Source organism: Diorhabda sublineata, chromosome X, assembly GCF_026230105.1.
Source record: "Diorhabda sublineata isolate icDioSubl1.1 chromosome X, icDioSubl1.1, whole genome shotgun sequence".
NCBI classification, from domain to species: domain Eukaryota; kingdom Metazoa; phylum Arthropoda; class Insecta; order Coleoptera; family Chrysomelidae; genus Diorhabda; species Diorhabda sublineata.
In genome coordinates, this window is record NC_079485.1 from 30,378,181 (window position 1) to 30,396,377 (window position 18,197).

Consider the following 18,197-nt stretch of genomic DNA (forward strand, 5'->3'; position numbering starts at 1 on the left):
CGGAAAACTATATACTCCAGTCCGTCTAATTCAGTCATGGGTGGCCACTGGTACCTACCTTCTTCCATATCTTCGTACCGCAGCTCTAACAGGTCACAACCACACTCCTGAACTTTCTTCTGATAGCGCTTACGGTCATGATGAATCAATTTCTCACTATAACCCCTCAAAAAAACCATACTTCATACAATAATAATCATTAGCAATGCTCCGGCATGTCCTCTCGCTTCGAAACGCATCAACAACATGGCCGACGAATTGTTTTCATGACTGCTCAATAGACGGTGCTCGCGTCGCGTTACACCCCAAGGATATAACTGAAAAGACGAAAACCATGTTTTCGCCCTCATATGATTCGTTTATATTTTAGTGATTTCCTTTTATTATTAAAAATCTGCTTAAATACTCAATTAAGTATTTGTAGATATCAGATATAAATAATTTTTAATGGTATTGCTTTGTAAACAAAACGTGTGATAGTGTCGCATGAAGATATTGATAAAATATTTTCTATTTATTTTAAATTTCATCGAATTTATATAATAGTAGATTGTTCAAGTTTTTACAATCGAACAATAGGTGGTGTTAATGAGTTGTGGCAGCACTGTGATTCTAAACATTGACGTTTATTATTGCGAAACAATTTATAAATTAACTTTGAAAGTTGTTGATAGTGAATATTGAATGTCGTCCAAAATCAATTGTAATTTTGAGAAACATCGATGCTGTTCGAAACATAATTAAAGAAGATCGACATTTGACTGACATACAGATAAATGGGAGATCTCAAACTGCAATACAATAGATTCCGCATGAATATTTAGACGTGAGAAAGATAGATTCCGCATAAAACATGTCAAATAACTAAATGAATTAAGTAATTGGTTACAAATTAACTAACCCCACAATTTTATTCGTTGTCAAAACTTAACAAACCGAAAAGTTTTTTTTATATTATGTTTACAAATCATAATATTTTCTTCTAAGTTTAGACCCTGTAAAGGAGAAATTCCTATATCAGGGCCCACTCCAACAAACCCTCATCGTATAAAAATTTCTCTCTCTATAGGGTTAGGTTAGGTTAGGTTAGGATGACATAATCTACGACGCGTTATCTTACAAATCGACAAAATTTACATTTTTACGATCAAATTGAATATTATTATTGTCAATATAAATTAAATAACAAAGGGAAATATTTATAAACAAATCGATGTTTGATTAAAAATGGATGTATAGTTTACATCATCAATTATAAAAGCTGCTTTCCATTTACATCAAAACTCAGGTTATTCTCGCTTCAGACGTCATAACTCAGTTCAATGCACGTTCATTTTAGTCTCAGAAGCGAGACTTAACTGAGTTTTTACCAGCAATCTGCACAAACTTGAGGTCGTGTGCTTTAGTGAGTTTTGTGAGCTCAGATTGAAAGTGAGGTTAGGGACATTACCTTATCAGATCTTGTCATCAAAATAAGCAAGAAAGTAGACAATAATAAATTATTGAAAAGAGTGATTAATGTAATTAATATTTGAGTTATGTAGTGAGAAACTATGAGTAACAGACGATTGGATTACCAATTATAATGGTGAATTTCATATGGTTATTAAGAGTATTAACCCATATTACGCGTTCCTTTCATTCGCCGAGCAGTGACGTTCTCACCCCATCTAGCGGTCTAAACCCCAAGTAATTTTTTTTGATCTGTCACAAATTACCGGTAAATTAAAACTTAATTATTGGGCCACAAGTTATTTTATGGTAATTTATACAAATAAAATTTTAAAATTGATCATTTTTCATCGAAATTGATATGAAAATTTGATATTTTTAAGGTATATTATCAGATAAACATTGGCGTATCATAGAAGAGGTAAAAAGTCGATAGATGAATTTAGAAATCCGGCAGTTTTAAATAGTAAAGGTTAGATATGTAATAAATGATGTGAATCTTTATCAGAATATCTTTATTAAGAAAAACAAGTACTTAGTTTATTATTAAAATATACTTAGAATAAATTCTACCAATTCTTACTTTAATAATATTTAAGTAGATATTAAAATTATGAATAAGTTTAACAAACGATTCTGATTACTCAACATGGTTTCCGATTTTCCTTATTTCAAATTGTTGATATTGGAGAAACAAAGAAGAAATTGATTATTAGATTTAAATGAAATAGACAGTTTTTATTGAACTGAACTATTGTGTTACATTATAAAAAATTAAAATTGGAAATATTTAGTTTCATGTCCTTAGAATTGAATATGTATTTGAAACAACAGAATTTTTGGAATAGTAGTAAGTGGAATCCAGATTGAGTTTGCAGATTTTGAACGATTTCTGTATAGAAAAATACCCTTGTTCAACATAATTCACTTGGTGCAGTTCTATTGAAAAAAAAAACAAATTGGACTCAATAAATGTACAAAAAATGATAGAAGACCTAGATACCAGAATGCCATAAATAGTAGACTGAGAAGCCAAATGCAAAAACAAAAAAGAATGGAAAAAGCTGACAAAAGCCAGGACCAACAAAAAACTGTAACAAAAAAACAAAGGGATTAATCCACCCTAATAAAAAACTTGAACGAATTTATAGTTATATCTTTTTGATTTACTTCGAATATTGGCAAATATTGTAAAATTCCTATGTAATTAATGAAATTTTTAAATGAAAATAATTTTTAACGAAAACGTGTTGATAATTATTTTTTGAATAAAATTGTATTGTGTATATTTGTTGCAGGGTAGAATTTCAGTCTTAATATGAAAATAGAACAAGCACTATGACAGTTGTAGAGAAAAGTTATAACAACAATCATATTTTTTAGAAACAAGACTAATCTATCATACTATCATTAAATGATAAGGAATTATATTCATTTGGATATCACTACAGTATTTTTACTGGCATAAATAAATTTAAAAGGGAAATTCGGATACCACAATGATGATATAAACAACAGCGTTTCCTATTATAATATTTGATTGGTACAAGTGCATCTCAATTTGTAGTTTTATTTCTTGAGGGCCCTGTATAGGTTTAACCAAATCTAATGCCATACTGTTAAATTGTATGTTTGACTTCCTAAAGTAATTCTCATTAACTTTTTCGATACCGTATGGACAAACAACATCTAGAAGTTTTAATGTAAATTCTGCTCTGGAAGAATGCCATTCAGGACCATTTATTCTAAACAGGTTGATTTGTCCGTGAGTTAACGGTAGGTTTGAAACCAAAGTTATGTATTGGTAAGTATATTGTTCTGGTAAAAGGAGACATTGGTAATCCCTTGGATCGCAGAAAGACGGAAGACGTTTACAGCGACTTGAAAATAAAAAAAAACATTTAAGACACTCAAAATTTGTGTTTATTATAATAAAATAATGTATCTCCAATCTACAAATTCAAATTCATTTGAAACGGTTTTTACGAAAAGTTTGAGAGCTTACGGCGTCTGAAAATTTTTTGATTTTACTACAATGTGAATCAGTTAAGCACTCCACTAAAAACTCAATAACTTACATATTATAACATAACCTCTTAACGCTTTCGCTTTGTTTTTTCTGTTTTGCCATTCGTTAATATTGTTACGAACAAGTTCGTGAAACTTGTCTCTAGGTCGGCCCTGTCCATCTACAATGGAATTTTAAAACTCGGTGGAGGCGCATATTTTTTATAAGTTTTATAAATTTGTTTGATCTCAAGTTTTTATAACAAGCGGTTTATTTACATTGTTTCTTTTGAATAATTTCTAGAAAGGTCTATTTATTTATTTGTTTGGAGAATTCTATTTGGGGAATATAAATAAGTTTATTTAGCGCAGTTTAGTTCAGTCTATAATAAATAGTCGTAGGCAACAGAAAATTAGCGAAGAATTTAAATAAATTAGTGATAGCTATAAGTGAATAATTACAAGTTAAGTGTAGTGTACAGTGTGTAAATAAATTAAGAACGTAACAGACAGTTTTTATTACTTCACCCCACGAATAGAAATCGTATAAATAAATTAGAAAAACATTACAATATTTATCTCAACTCTAAAACCGCTTCGTAATTCATTCCACTTGGATTTACCATTATAATGCTCTGGACTAAGTGGAACGGGAAATATTGTGGTCATGAGCGTGATTATCGTGAGTGCTTAGTGCAATGCATCCATAGTATGACATATATTTTACACATACAATAGAATAATAGTTAATTATTTATAAGAAGCCTGATTTTGGAAGATTAATTCTTATAATCCATTTAGAATATAATTTTCGCTGATGGATGTGTAGATTTTAGTTTATATATTTGTTACTAGAAAGTAAAAATGCTTCACTTACGATTTGTGTTCCGTATCTTTTACATAATTTGGAGGACAATTAATCCTGTAGCATTTGTATCCTCCTCTAGTATTTAAGCACACCTCATCTGATAGACATACGTTTTGTTGGCATTCGTCTATATCTGTAAATCAAAACGCACATAAATATAATCAAGATAATTCAATGTTATTATCAATAACAAAAAATGTTTGAGTTTTTTTTTAATTTACCTATACAAACTCTTCCATCACTTCCTAAATTGTAACCAGGCGGACACTCGCATCTGTAACTGCCAGGGACATTTTTACAAGTGCCAATGCACAGTCTCTTGTCCTTAAATCTTTCACATTCATCTATATCAGTACATGTTCTGAAAAATTGAGAAAATAATTTGATTAATGCTTTTTTTGTGAACCTCTTTGCTGGTTCCGTCCATTTGGAGATTGAATGTGAGGGCTAATAAATTGACTGGTTGAATTCAACGATATAATTATCAACGACCTCACCTGTTATCTCTATTTAATGTGAATCCTTGATTACAACTACATCTATATGATCCCCAAATATTGACACAATTATGTTCGCACAGACCAGTTTGAGCACATTCATCTATGTCGCTGCATTCGTTAATAGACCTTCTCTGAAATCCAGGTTTACAATCACATCTGAACGATCCTCGTAAGTTCACACAATTTGAAGATGATGTTCGACAAGGCTAAAATGAAATTTACACTAAATCCTTTGAAACATCCCCCCAAATGGAATAAATTCGTTAATAAATGAACGAGAGCGTGTTGGGAAAAGCGCTTGGGATTTCTATTTTTGAATGCGCAAGCGAGATTCGTCTTTTAAAATTGAGAGGCTCAATTTTGTATACTATACTTTTGACATAGAAGTCTAAGTCATTAGATCAGGAGATCGTGCTGGCCATTCTATCGATCCGCGCCTCCTTATCTATCAATTTGAAACATTTGCTCAGGTGCTGTCGGATAACGATCCAACGCTGCGAATATCCGTCATTTTATGTACCTAGTTCATTTTGGAAAATGGTTATGCAGATGAGAATTCGTTGAGTGGCCCGCACGGTCGTGGGACCTAACACCCTGTGATTTCTTTTTGTGGGGCCTTCTCAAGGACTGCGTTTTTGCTAGAGGACCACGCAATCTTCCCAACCTCCGAACTGCAATTGAAGAATTTGAAACTCTTCGCGCACCCGCTTCTTTGTTGAGAAACGTTGTCGTAAACGCATTGATCAAGATGGCCATCAATTTGAGTAACCCTTTTTCGAATCCCTTTTCTAATTTCTTTTAATAAATTCATTTTACGGTTGCATTTTATTCTCTTAACGCAAATTTTTTGCATGCCTTTTGCCGACCTCTGTATGTGGTTCATATATGATGGTTAAATGATGTTTTTCCATACCACCTTTGTGGCCCTCTGGGTTTTTATCCAATATCAATCAATCAATCTTTTATAATACTTTGTTAAAACATCCCATATATTTGTGAGAAATCAAACATTTACCCGGTAAATTCTGCATTCATCAATATCTTCGCATTGATTGGTTAACTTGTCCAAATGATGACCAGGTGGACATTCACAAGTGTAGTATCCATTATAGTTTTTGCATATTTGTGTAGAGGAGCATTTGTGGATACCTCTTGAACATTCATTAACATCTAGAACATGACGAATAAAGATCAATTTATGTTTTTTTAATATCTGTAGTTTACTTTACCTACGCACTGGTCTCCGGATTCGCTTAGTTCGTATCCGATTTTACATTGGATTGGCGGTATACATTCGAATCGGCCTTTGTAGTTTACGCATTTTTCAAATCGACTACAAGGATTGCTCAGGCATTCGTCAATATCTGAAAACATATAACTTTAGTTTAAAAAACATAATCATATGTATGAGTTTGTTTATATTACCTTCACATTGTCCACGATTATTCATTCTATAACCTGGTAGGCATTTTTTAAGCTGCCCATTAATAACTGAATAGTAAGGATTTACAGACGGAAACCTGTAGGGATAATAATTCACAGTAGTGGAAGGTGTTGTACTCTTTGGTGAATAGTATGGCAATGTTCCTTCTGGTGTTACAATTCTAATCGTTGGAACAGAAGGTACACTTGGGGTAGGATTGGGTTTTTGTGTCGTGGTCTTTTCGGTTGTAGACTTTCCAATAGGAAGTATGGTACCTGACACATTGGTTCCGCTTAAAACGGGATTACCAATAGGTAGGATGGTTCCAGACACGATTCCAGGATCTTGATGATTGACAAATTGTTGTCGTTCAGTAGTTGTAGTAGTTGTGGAAACTATAGGGGTTGTTTGCACAGTATAATATTTAGATGATATAAATGGTGGTTCTTCAACAGGAGTACGTTCGTTATTTTCAGGATATTTTGGAATATTTTGAACAGACCCTGGTTCTCTTGGCGAATTTTGTGGTTTAACTCTTTCTGTAACCGATGGGGCGTTATAAACAGGTCTCGTTGGTTCACAACGGTAAGATCCCATTGTATTTCTACATTTGAAATTCGGTCCAAGTTCTCTACAGTTGTGAGTTCCCAAGTAACATTCATCGTCATCTTCACATAAGCCATTTGCAGAGTTGAACGTGTACCCTGTTCCACAACCAAATATACGGGTACAATGGTAAGACCCAATTGTGTTATCGCATCTCTCAGCAATTGTACAACCATGTACTCCTACTTGGCATTCATTAATATCTGAAAATGTAACAAAATTATTTACTTTAATTTAAACGTGGTTAACATCAACTGATTTAACGAGAACCCCTTTAGGGTGCGAGAATATGGACGATGCGCTCGCCTCGATTCCATTTCGCTCTACTCCGTATTCATTTTTCGGTCATGGGTCAAAAGACAAAGGAAGCGAATAGAGAATAAATCGAGTAAGTGGATAGCTAGCACTCCTGCTGCCTCCACTCGCCAAGATTCGTGTGGAAAACCTCTAGGAAGAGCCTTGCGCTAGCCTGGATAGGGCAGTAGATGAGGCAACTAGTTGCGATAATTTTTTTGGAGGAGACAAAGAGATAATATTGGTAAAATTTTCTTGAGTTGCTATTGGGTTGCTTTTGGTATCGCATGGCAATCGCTTACCATGTGTACGTCTGTCTACTCTCACGCGCAGTATTAAGTTAAAAATATCAAAATGGATCAAAGAGTTAAGGTAGGGGGCTATTTGGTTGATGAAAGAGTTCTGTGATCTAGTTTATCATGAACCCCATCATTTTGGTTATTCAAACTTACTTACCAGAACAAACGCCGGTCTCTTCTATAAAAGTGTAACCTTTAGGACATACTACTTTCGTAGTGGTAGATCTGAGAATTGTTTTCGTTGTTGATGTTGTGGTTGATGGTGTTACTGATTTGGGTGTTTGTATCAGACCTGTTACATTCTTGGGCTCGCATGTGTGGCCACCTAGTTCATTCACGCATACTTCATTTTGAGCACAAAGATTTTCTTCTTCTTCACACTCGTCGATATCTTCGCAGAATTGAGTGACAGCGTTTTTTTTGAAACCAGGTGGACATGTATGTTTGGAAGCTTTATCTATACACGTGTAGTTGCCCTTTGTGTTTAAACAAATCTGCGATTCTTTGTTACAATCATGGTCGCCCGTTATACATTCGTCAATGTCTGGAACAAAAATTGAATTCCTATTTTTATGGATGGGAGAGAGTAATAAAACCTTATTTCTGATGCAAAACTTTAAATATTATTATAGAATAATCTGAATATTTCTCAACATTTTAATAAATTTACTTGAGCTAGAACAAGTTATAAGTTGTATAGAAAAGGTTTTTATGGACTAAAAGCCCTGTGTATTGAAGATAATATAGCCGTATAATAATATTTATATGTATTTAGTTGCCAATAAAAGTTTTATTTTAATTCCAACAATCTCTTCTCAACAAATTTACGAAAAGAAGTGATACGCCTATGGATTACGAATGCCTTATTATTTTATTACTCTCTCAAAAATAAAAATAGATTATATTTTCAATTTAGTTAACCGATTAGACTAAATTTCGAGTCTACTGTACGTTTGAGATAATTAATTTTATAAAGATTACCTGCACAATCTAGTATAGCTGCTTTGTAATGAAATCCCGGTGGGCATTGAGGACTATTGTCTTCACATATGAATGATCCAATTGTGTTTTTGCAAACTTTAGGAGGAACACATATCAACGCGAATTGGCATTCATCAATATCTGTAATGAACTAAAAGTTTTTGATTTTGAAACAACAACGCCATCACTACTAACCGTCGCAAACGCCTTTTTCAAAATTGAATTTATATCCAGTTGGACATTTATTTTCAAAATCAATGGTTTCATTTTCAAATTCAGGGTCATCGTAACATATATAAGTTCCTACTTCATTTATGCAAGTTTCTGTCTCAGTACAGTCATGAAGGTTTAAACTACATTCATCAATATCTGCAATAATAAAACGAGTTTATTTAACAGAAAACTAATTATTCACATTGTTTATTCAAGAATCTGGTAATATTTTTTTCAGAAATAAAAATGAAGATATCTTTAGAACTTATAAAAATATCTTGCTTTCCGATTAGGTACCTTTCCAAGGTTAAGCTCATCTCCAATCAGTACGATGATGCAAGCGACAATTGAAGTTTGCAGTATATACGCTTCTGTGTATTGAAAAACACATCTGCATATCGGTTTATTAGATTATTATTTAGAGTATGCTCTAACGATCGCGATTTTCCAAATCATGTCAGTCCAAGGCATTTATGAACCCTGATAGATCCAGCTCTTTGAGATGGTTAACAGATTGCTTCAGATTGAATAATGTTTCTGTAGGTGGGAGTTTCATTAGATATATTTCTTTTCCAATACTATCCCTTAGCCGGAGGACTTGCTTTCACGCTTTGATCCTTTGGCACGCGATGGGTACATCATTAGATTTACAGAAGATCCGCAAACGAGCTAAAATTACTGAACTGATTGACTATAATCTCAGTTAACAGTGGTAAATATCTAAATACTTTTTACATACTACTCAAAAATGAAACGATTCAACAAATAATGAAAAATACCTTGACATGTTCTGCTGTCTTGCGCCAGTTGATATCCTTCACGGCAAGAGCATTTGATAGCAGTACCTGTATCTGTGCAATCATGATCACAAGGGTTGTTTATTTCACACCTGCAAAAGATCTATTGCAATTCATTGCATTGCAAGTATTTTATTTATAACGTCTGCATTACGTACCTTCCTCCTTTCTTTAACACTCGCTTTTCTGGTCTACAAGATATACCATCTTCCATTAGGACGTACCCTTTGTAACAATCACATTTAAAGGAATTACCAACCACTTCACACATTTGAGCGCAAACATCTGAATCGCATATGTTTTCAATAGCTACAATAATAAAAATATTACCACTGATGACTAAAATTATTTCGATTTAAGTTTCCTTACGTTCGTTTTCAAAATCCAGTGATTTATCTATTAAAGACTTTAGAGTAGTTGTTGTTGTGGTGGTGGTAATCGTTGTAGACTTAACTTTAGCATAATCTTCGCAACAACTATTAAAAGCTTCATCGTACGGATCACCTAATCCTAAGCCACCACAACGTTCTTTAGCTCTAGCTGCATCTATACCTGCTTGACAAGCTTCACAACAATCCTACAAGAAATTGTAACAGTTTCTTCTGGAATGTTCAAGACAAGAAGAATAAGACGTTTATCCCGAGAGTATCGAGTCAATTTCGAGTGATCTATACCAGTCAAACTCATCCGCAGTAATTATTCACGAGCTCTGCTGCTCAAGAGTTCACCCTATTTCAACAGTTGCCAGTACTTTGAACATGAGTCAGACTGCTGTTTCCAGAGATTACCGTCGACTGGTAACTTTCATCGAAGATGTGTCTCCGGTAGAAAAAGGTGCACAATCGATAGAGATAAGCGATTCATTGTCAGCATGTTGCTGAGTAAATGGGCTCTCACTGATGTTCAAGTCCAACAAGAGTTCAGAGAAACGTGAGGAGTAGCTGTAACTGGATGTGAATGGCTAGACAGTCATAATAGCACTTAAGGCAGCTAACCTTGAGCCAAAAAGCCAGCTACTGGACCCAAATTAGACCCAGCTGACCGAGCAACCCGTTTACGATTTGCCAGAGGATGGGGCTTCCAATTTCTTCTCAGTCGAAAGCAGAATGTACCTGTATGGTAGTGATAGAAGAGGACGAATCTACAGAAGATTCACGCAATGTTGCATGAGAGAAACCATTGCTTTTGGTTCCTGGATGGCTTGGGTGGGAATTTAGATGGAAGTAAAAACCGAGTTGGTTTGAAACTGACGGTGGAGCGAGGGGGTTAACGGCGAACCGATACATAGAAGAAGTTTTAGGTACGGCAATATTTACAGGATGTCGAAATCGCCGCTTTGAATTGGTCACCGCGTAGCCCGGACTTAAATGGTGTGGAATAAGATCGATTGAAGAAACTTATTCGACTGGAAGCTGTTCCTAGGGCTAGGAAAATGAAAAACGAATTTAAGCCTGTATTTTCTTCAACTATCCCCCTTTTAGTTTCCAGATTTCTTTTCGCTTGATATTTTTCCTTCGCCAATAAAAATAACTTAATAATAATAAAGACCACACATTATAAACTTAGGACTAATGGTCACAAAAAGTAGGAAAGTTACAAAGACTTTCGACCACAAACGTGCGACTAGGTCGACTTTTGCTCACGAATATAGTTAGATTATTGTTGGCGATGATCCAAAAAGCAAACAACATAAAGTGGAAAAACTCCGAATCACCAAGATACGTCAAACTTTGGACTAGCTGATATTTACCAAAAAATGCATTGTGCAGCATTATTTAATAAAACTCTGATTCGTGTAGTTTCTACGGCTTCTGTACAGTCTTGACATAGGACACTGGTTCTATGACAAAGAAATTGATGTGAAAAATGACTGATTTGAAAAATGATGAACGTATTATGCAATCAAATAGGGAATGTTTTCAAGAATATCGTCAGTGAGCGATAAAGAATGCGAAAATATAAAGCTGGCGTCGATACTTTCGGATCAAACCTCGTATCCTATGCTTCAAATAAACCCAAAAATTGCAGTTATTGTTTTCAATGCTTGATTAATATTGATAGCTTATGCAGTAACGTTGTTTATAGCTATTGTTCTACTTTTAAACTTTCCCAGCAAAACAATGGATATCAACTTGGCTTAATAACCCCGTAGTTTGAAAGAATTACCTTTCTGTCACCATCAATGTATGAACATGATACGCCATTCACTGCATCTGTCGTTCCCAATTGACATTCACGTTTTCTAAAATATTTAAACAGCTTTAATTTTAGCGTATTGCTTAAATGAGGGTTGAAATTTTCAAAATAATTGAAATATTTTGTTGAAATTTTACAAAAATACTCTTTAAGGACGAGTCTTGGAAAAAAAATTAGACTGTCTTAGGACATGGCTTCACACATATACGGGTGACATCAAATATAAACGTAGAAAAATGTAATTTAACTTTATGTATTTGTAACTGATGACTATAGGGTCGAATACGAATTGGAAATTAATTGCAATGGAGTCTTATATGAAAGGATATAATAAAGATTTACAAGAGTAGTATAGAAAATATTCACTAAAGATGAAAATTATGGTCCAAAACTATCATAAATAATTTTTTTGGTACTGACATTAATTCATAGAAATGAAGTACTAACCTAATCTGTTTATTGCAACACAAATCTACTGTACTCAAACATGATTTTTCAGTTCTTAATCCAGGTCCTGCCCATTCAGGTTTGAAAATTTTACAATCATTGCCCGACGTAGCAAAATTGGTACCCAAATCACAGCAGTGTTTTCTATCCTTCACTGATAAACCTATAAAGAGAAAGTTTCGAAATAACTACCAAAACGCCTTTCACGGTCTATTTTTAACAAGCAGTTTGGAAATAATTAATGAGAAAAAGGTTAACTGAGAGTCAGACCACGGTTAAAAAATATTAAATCCTCGTCAACCCACAGCTTCAGAGTTTTGTTTTTATTACTAGCTCAATCTTTTTTTTTTCATTTGATGCCTCTTCTTCACAACTTTCTTATATTTACCCTTACATCTTCTATATATTTCTTATTTGGTCTTCCTAAGTTTATGTTTATACCTTCATTAGCCAGCTACCTAACTCGTTGTGCCCTTAATACCTGGACCATGATTTATTTGTTCTTTTTCTTCGAAACCCTCCATCAGATTGGAGTCGTAACAAAAAATTCTTCAGTGTTTTTCTTTCCTACACTCTCCTCTCCCAGTTTATTCACTAGCTCTTTCTACAAATCCTTAGGTCAAAGCAGTAGAGCATCAATTGACGAATATGTGTTAATAATATTTTGGAAAGCAACACTGCATTTATGGTTCCCTTTCCAATTCTTTTGCCTCTTGAATTGGATAATTAAATAAATATTATTTTTAAGAAAACAAAATGTCAAGCATAGGGAACCAAATAGACAGCAGACATTTTGTCATTGATTATATATATTTGTAAAATTCTAAGGCCTTCTCATGATGATATTGAACTTCTTTTGATCTATGGTAATATAATAAAGTTTCATGTTGCTGAGAAGTTGAGTTTTTCTTTCTTTCTCTTTCGAAAAAAAAATCAAAACAATGACATTCGCGATAATTACATACGACGACTTCGGGTCGAGCAAATTCCACTATTTAAATCGTAAGTTTTGCCTCTTCATTCGATGGATTTGGATCCCTGGACGAATCTACCGGGCTGTGTAAGATCTCACTGCCTAGTGATGAATGCGCTGGTAAATCAACTCACGTGGAGATACTTTAGAGTGTGTTCCTTTTTCCTGATTTGCCTCGGTGAGACAGAAGTAGAAATCAGTGAAGTGATTTTTGGTCCAAACCAAATAACTGATTTCACAAAGAGCAGCATCTCTGGAAAGTTATTTATTTTAATAACAAGAGCTCAAACTTTTGTTTTCGTATGATCTAGCATGACTCATTCCACTTAAGAGTTTAATTCATTTAAATGGAAGGGTTTTCTTAATTTAGATCTTGCTTTTAGTGATTTCTACTTGTTTCCAAGATAAAGAACTGACTAGAAATATGTCGATGATAATCTACAGTATATATCTCATATATGTATTTCTACAGGACAGTTGGTATGGGAGAAAACGGTTCCGACAATATTCATTTTCTCTCACGTTCGAGACACTTTATCTATAGTGCGCATGTTTGAGAATGCGCAGAACCGAGCTAGAACCTCGAAGGATAGAGAAAACGTTATCATTCTGTCTTGATTAGACGGAACAGCTTCTATATTTATTGTACATGCAAGTTGTTTTTTATTAATCTCATAGAAAATGAAAGTGAAAATCTCCGATTTATTTTTGTAAGAACGATTCAGTGTACCTATCCAATTTACCCAAATGCAAAATTTATTGTTTTCAAATCTCAAAATGTTTTATTCTATGCAAATAAAAAGCATGAAGAGGTCAACACTTGAATATTAATGTCAGACTTTTCAAAATTAGAGCATGGCCAACAAAAGAATGTCATATTTAAATAAATTTTAAGTACTAATCAATATAAATATTGATGATATGTATTTTTTTTACAAATAAGAATGGATCTTGGCCATATTTGAGTTGATTCGCAAAGAATAAAAGGGAAAGTAGGGATATTAAATTTGTATAAAAACTGTATTCGTGATAAAATTTTAATTATAACTCTTTTTCTACTCAACCGATTTCTGTAAATTTGATCTCAAAAACAGATGCATAATAGTAATATATTTGACATAACCTATTAAGTAACATTGAAGCTAAAAGAGCTATTTAATTTACGTGACAATATTTGGAAACTATTGAATATGAGAATGCAGTTTTTATTAGATATTTAAAAAAAAAACTATTGTCAATTTGTGTTTTCACGCGCGATAATAATAATATAAAAAGCGTGTACCAAATGAGTCGTTGTTCGTTTTTTTAAATGGCAACACTGTTATTTTTTTTTTATATTCATTTTGTTCTCCGGTTGCAACATGTTATCTCGATTGCGCAGAATCGTCACCATACCAAGGACGATTTTTTGATGCTTGGAACGAACCTATAAGTAAAGTTGTACATAACTGCAAAATATTGAATTTCTTTTCCTCACTAGGTTTGTTCCAGCAGATTGTAATCACTTGATAATGCGTGATGAGAAAATCGCATTCCAGCTATATCAAGTTCAAGTAATGAACAAAAAGTTCTATGTTCCAGCAAGAATTGAACTTGTTCAGTATTAGTTCGAGACGAGACAATATATTTTGAATAACCTTTGGAATATTTTGGTTCCCGCATGTCAATATTCATTTTAGATGTTGTATCGACCTTCAAGAGATTGTAAGAAATATGAGATGGAGATCGAATATTTAGTCAGTAGCGAAATTGAAAGTGAATGGAAGTGAATTATAAAAAAATTGTCATTAGGAGATTTTGAGGACTAAAAATTACAAGCAGGAACACTTCAGAAATTGTCAATGGTTAGTGCCAGAAGTTTTATTTTTCTTTGACTTTCCGATCATAGAATTCAATATAATTTAAGTCGAGTATTTGATTCAATGGAGCTGCTACAATTTCATGTAATCAAGATAACCGAAACAAAAAAAAAATAAAATGATAATTATTTTTCCCTACTGGTGTTCCAGCAGCAATTGTTGGGTACGTGTTCATAATAGATTATATTCAAATCATACGTAGTGCATCGAAGCTCGAAATTTAACCAAAACATACTATTGGAACAAACCTACTAATTACAAGAGAATAAATTCGATAAAGCAATAATGCCTTATTGACGATCTGTTAAAAGCGATCGAAATTCTAATGACGAAAATTGATAGTCATTTCTTATTCATGCTTTTATCTTCGCAGAAACTTTTTATTCCCATAAAAAGAAGTTATAGAAAGGATTAAGATTCGGGGATGTTGGTGGCCATTCAATAGATCTCGTTCTATTCATTTGTCTGGACGTACAGCATCGAAATACTCGATCAGATCTTTTTTTATTAAGGTGGTTCCCGCGTCTAGCAAACTAGCCATTTTATTGACTTTTATTCCACATATATTTATGTTTAAAAATCTTAAATCAATCAATTATGAACTAAGACGATGGATGAAACTTGCTGAATTAAACGTTAATATTTTATTAAAAATAAATAGTCGCCCATTTGATTTTTTGAAAACAGATAATAAGCTTTGAGTATATGTAGAGGTTTCTTATGTATGTATATTTACTTTGTGAGTATAAAAATGAGCCGAAATCAAAAAGGAGCTGTAAATGTAAACTTTTCTTGGCTAATAACTCTTATTTTTGATCGATAACGACTGTCACCATTAGAAAGATTAATTTCTTACCAATTAAATCTATATACTCAAATATCAAATATTTAATTTGTAATCAAAGAATTTCAATATGGGCTCCATAAGAGTTCATTTTATAGAAGCGAATTTTGAACTGAAATTTTTTTAGATCTTGATCGATAACACATAATAAGAAGGGTACCGTTGGATTCATCATGATCTATGTCTTTATCGTGGTAATTTTTATTCCACATCTTCTGAGGTACGCTTGTATATCGTGCTGGCGATGGGTCTGTGCTGGAGTAGACGACGATGATATTGAGGTTTTATTTGTTTGCGAAATATGTGTTTTATTCTAAGTTTTGTTACATAGCATTCAATACCCTACCTATTTGGCAACACATATAAGAGCGTCTTTCTATACTAATTGCCTTACAACCTTGAGTACCTACCCCATTTTACCTGGTTTTTCCCTAAATAAAATTTGCATTCTACGTTTATCAAAAACTTTTTATTTCTACAGGTGGATAAGTTATAACGAATAAAACACGTGGAAGTAGGTTTTGTTTTAAGATATTTAAGATTAAGTTTTTAAAAGAATATATTTTAAAGTACGTCTGCGTAAATGATATTTTTAGTTTTATTTTCTTGTCGTAGAAAAACATACTAATTTTCTCTTTTGAGAAAAATCCGCATAAGATAACTCGAGAACTTGCCACCTACAATGAGAGTTTTGCATTAAGAAAAATACCAACCTTACAAAGTTCAGGAGTTGAATGAGGATGATCCTGATAGAAGGCAAGAATTCTGTGAACTGATGATGGACAGAATCAACGCTGATTTACAGTTCACACACAAAATAGTTTTACCTGATAAATCGACGTTTCATTTAACCAGAACGGTTAACAAACCGAACTGTAGATATTGGAGCAGATAAAATCCTCACTGGATGTGTGAAGCTCACATTGAATACCCCAAAAAATTGACAACAAAATTAAAGGCCCTTTTTTTGATAGCACAGTTAATATTGAGGTTATCTATATTGTTTGATTAACTTCTTAGCGCCTACATTTCAAAGACTTTTTCCTGATGTTAATCATCCAAATGGGATAGATTAATTTATTTACTACCAACAAGACAGAGCTTCACCGCATTTTGCACGTACAGAAATTATTTAAGGTTTTTCCCAATAGGTGGATTGGAAAACGTGGTAGGCTAGATCCCACGATTTGACTCCTCTCGATTACTTCTTATGGGGTTATTTAAAATCTAAAGTATATTTTAGTAGAGCAGACAATATTGCTGATTTAAGAGCTAGGATAACGGAAGAAATTAACAAAATAACTCCTGATGTCATACAAAATGTTGTACGAGAATTCCAAAATCCAAATCTAAAATTGTTTATTTTGAAAATTTAATTTAATTGTCCATTGAAAAATACATTCTAAATATTATGCGACATATTGCGATAAATTTAAAAAACTTTATATTGCTTATCAAAGCACTAAAATCCCTTTCGAACAAAGTGTCACACGACCCCCTTTCTCGTTTGAACTTTTCGAGGGGGTGCTGGAAAGGGATAATATTTTCACACTTCAAATTGTCAATTTGAGAATAAAAATCGACCTGTTTGATATTTTTTTATACATAATAACGCTAAAATTGAATTTACTCCTTACATATGGACCGCATTGTATATAATCTACCATTTTCTTTCAGTCCTTTCTAGATCGTAAGCGATTCAAGGTACGGAGAAATCTCTCAAATACGTTAATTACAGAATTATCCATGTTTTTAACAAATAAAAAATAAATATAGAAACTTAATGGTAAAATGTATATGAAATTTTGGAGATATCTTTAGTTTTATTTTAATTATTTTATTACATTTTAAAGTATCATCACTCACTAAAATATTTTCTTTATCTTTTTCAAACAAGCGACATCGTCATTAAATAGTTGTTTGTTGACAGTTTAAACAAATTTAATGTAATAGAATAATTCGAGAGAATGGATTTTAGTGTCAAAAACTCACCTGTGACTTGAACACTAACACAAATCACACCAAAAAATAAAATAAAAAAGTTTGTAGACATGATCCTGTCAATCGGGCATCAAAGATCACTGCATTCGTGTGACTGATAGTCCCAAACGTCTTTTTGTTTACTCAATGTTTGGTATCTTATGGCATTTAATAATACCTTATCGTTTCAACAAATAATATTGTCTGATTTTCTCAACCCTAAATAAACAAAGATGCACTCGGCAGCTGAAACGATTTTTTCCGCAGTTCAGTTTAGAACTGACATATATTTTAGATTTACACTGTCATGCGAACAATGTAGAAGAATACATTAACCATAATTATTTAAAGGTGAGGAATTAATTTTGCCACGATCATTGTAGAAACGAGGCATTACCATTTTTTACCGGGAGGTTAACATTCAAAAGTGCGTGTGGCGACAAAATTAATTTATACAA

General features: G+C 33.1%; 1 protein-coding gene across 1 annotated transcript; it reads right to left on the minus strand.

Annotated features, from left to right (window-relative positions):
- Positions 1–1,950: 1,950 nt before the first annotated feature.
- Positions 1,951–18,040, minus strand: LOC130450989 (fibulin-1). The gene is made up of 16 exons (XM_056789763.1): positions 17,752–18,040; positions 12,084–12,246; positions 11,607–11,682; positions 9,810–10,017; positions 9,599–9,749; positions 9,423–9,532; positions 8,626–8,799; positions 8,431–8,571; positions 7,607–7,993; positions 6,253–7,059; positions 6,057–6,191; positions 5,843–5,997; positions 4,825–5,033; positions 4,549–4,688; positions 4,337–4,460; positions 1,951–3,332 (listed from the first exon to the last, which is right to left on the minus strand). The coding sequence occupies exons 1-16, from the start codon at positions 17,810–17,812 to the stop codon at positions 2,927–2,929; spliced, it is 3,447 nt and encodes a 1,148-aa protein (XP_056645741.1). The 5' UTR covers positions 17,813–18,040; the 3' UTR covers positions 1,951–2,926.
- Between the last annotated feature and the right edge of the window lie 157 nt (positions 18,041–18,197).

What these genes read in the sequence shown, in the direction of transcription:
- LOC130450989 (XM_056789763.1), bottom strand. Translation starts at nt 17,812, where the DNA reads ATGTCTACAAACTTTTTTATTTTATTTTTTGGTGTGATTTGTGTTAGT. An exon ending in TGTTAGTGTTCAAGTCACAG is followed by an intron (nt 12,247 to 17,751) that starts GTGAGTTTTTGA and finishes TTCTCTTTATAG; the next exon opens with GTTTATCAGTGAAGGATAGA. An exon ending in AAAGATACGGAACACAAATC is followed by an intron (nt 3,333 to 4,336) that starts GTAAGTGAAGCA and finishes TTTATTTTCAAG; the next exon opens with TCGCTGTAAACGTCTTCCGT.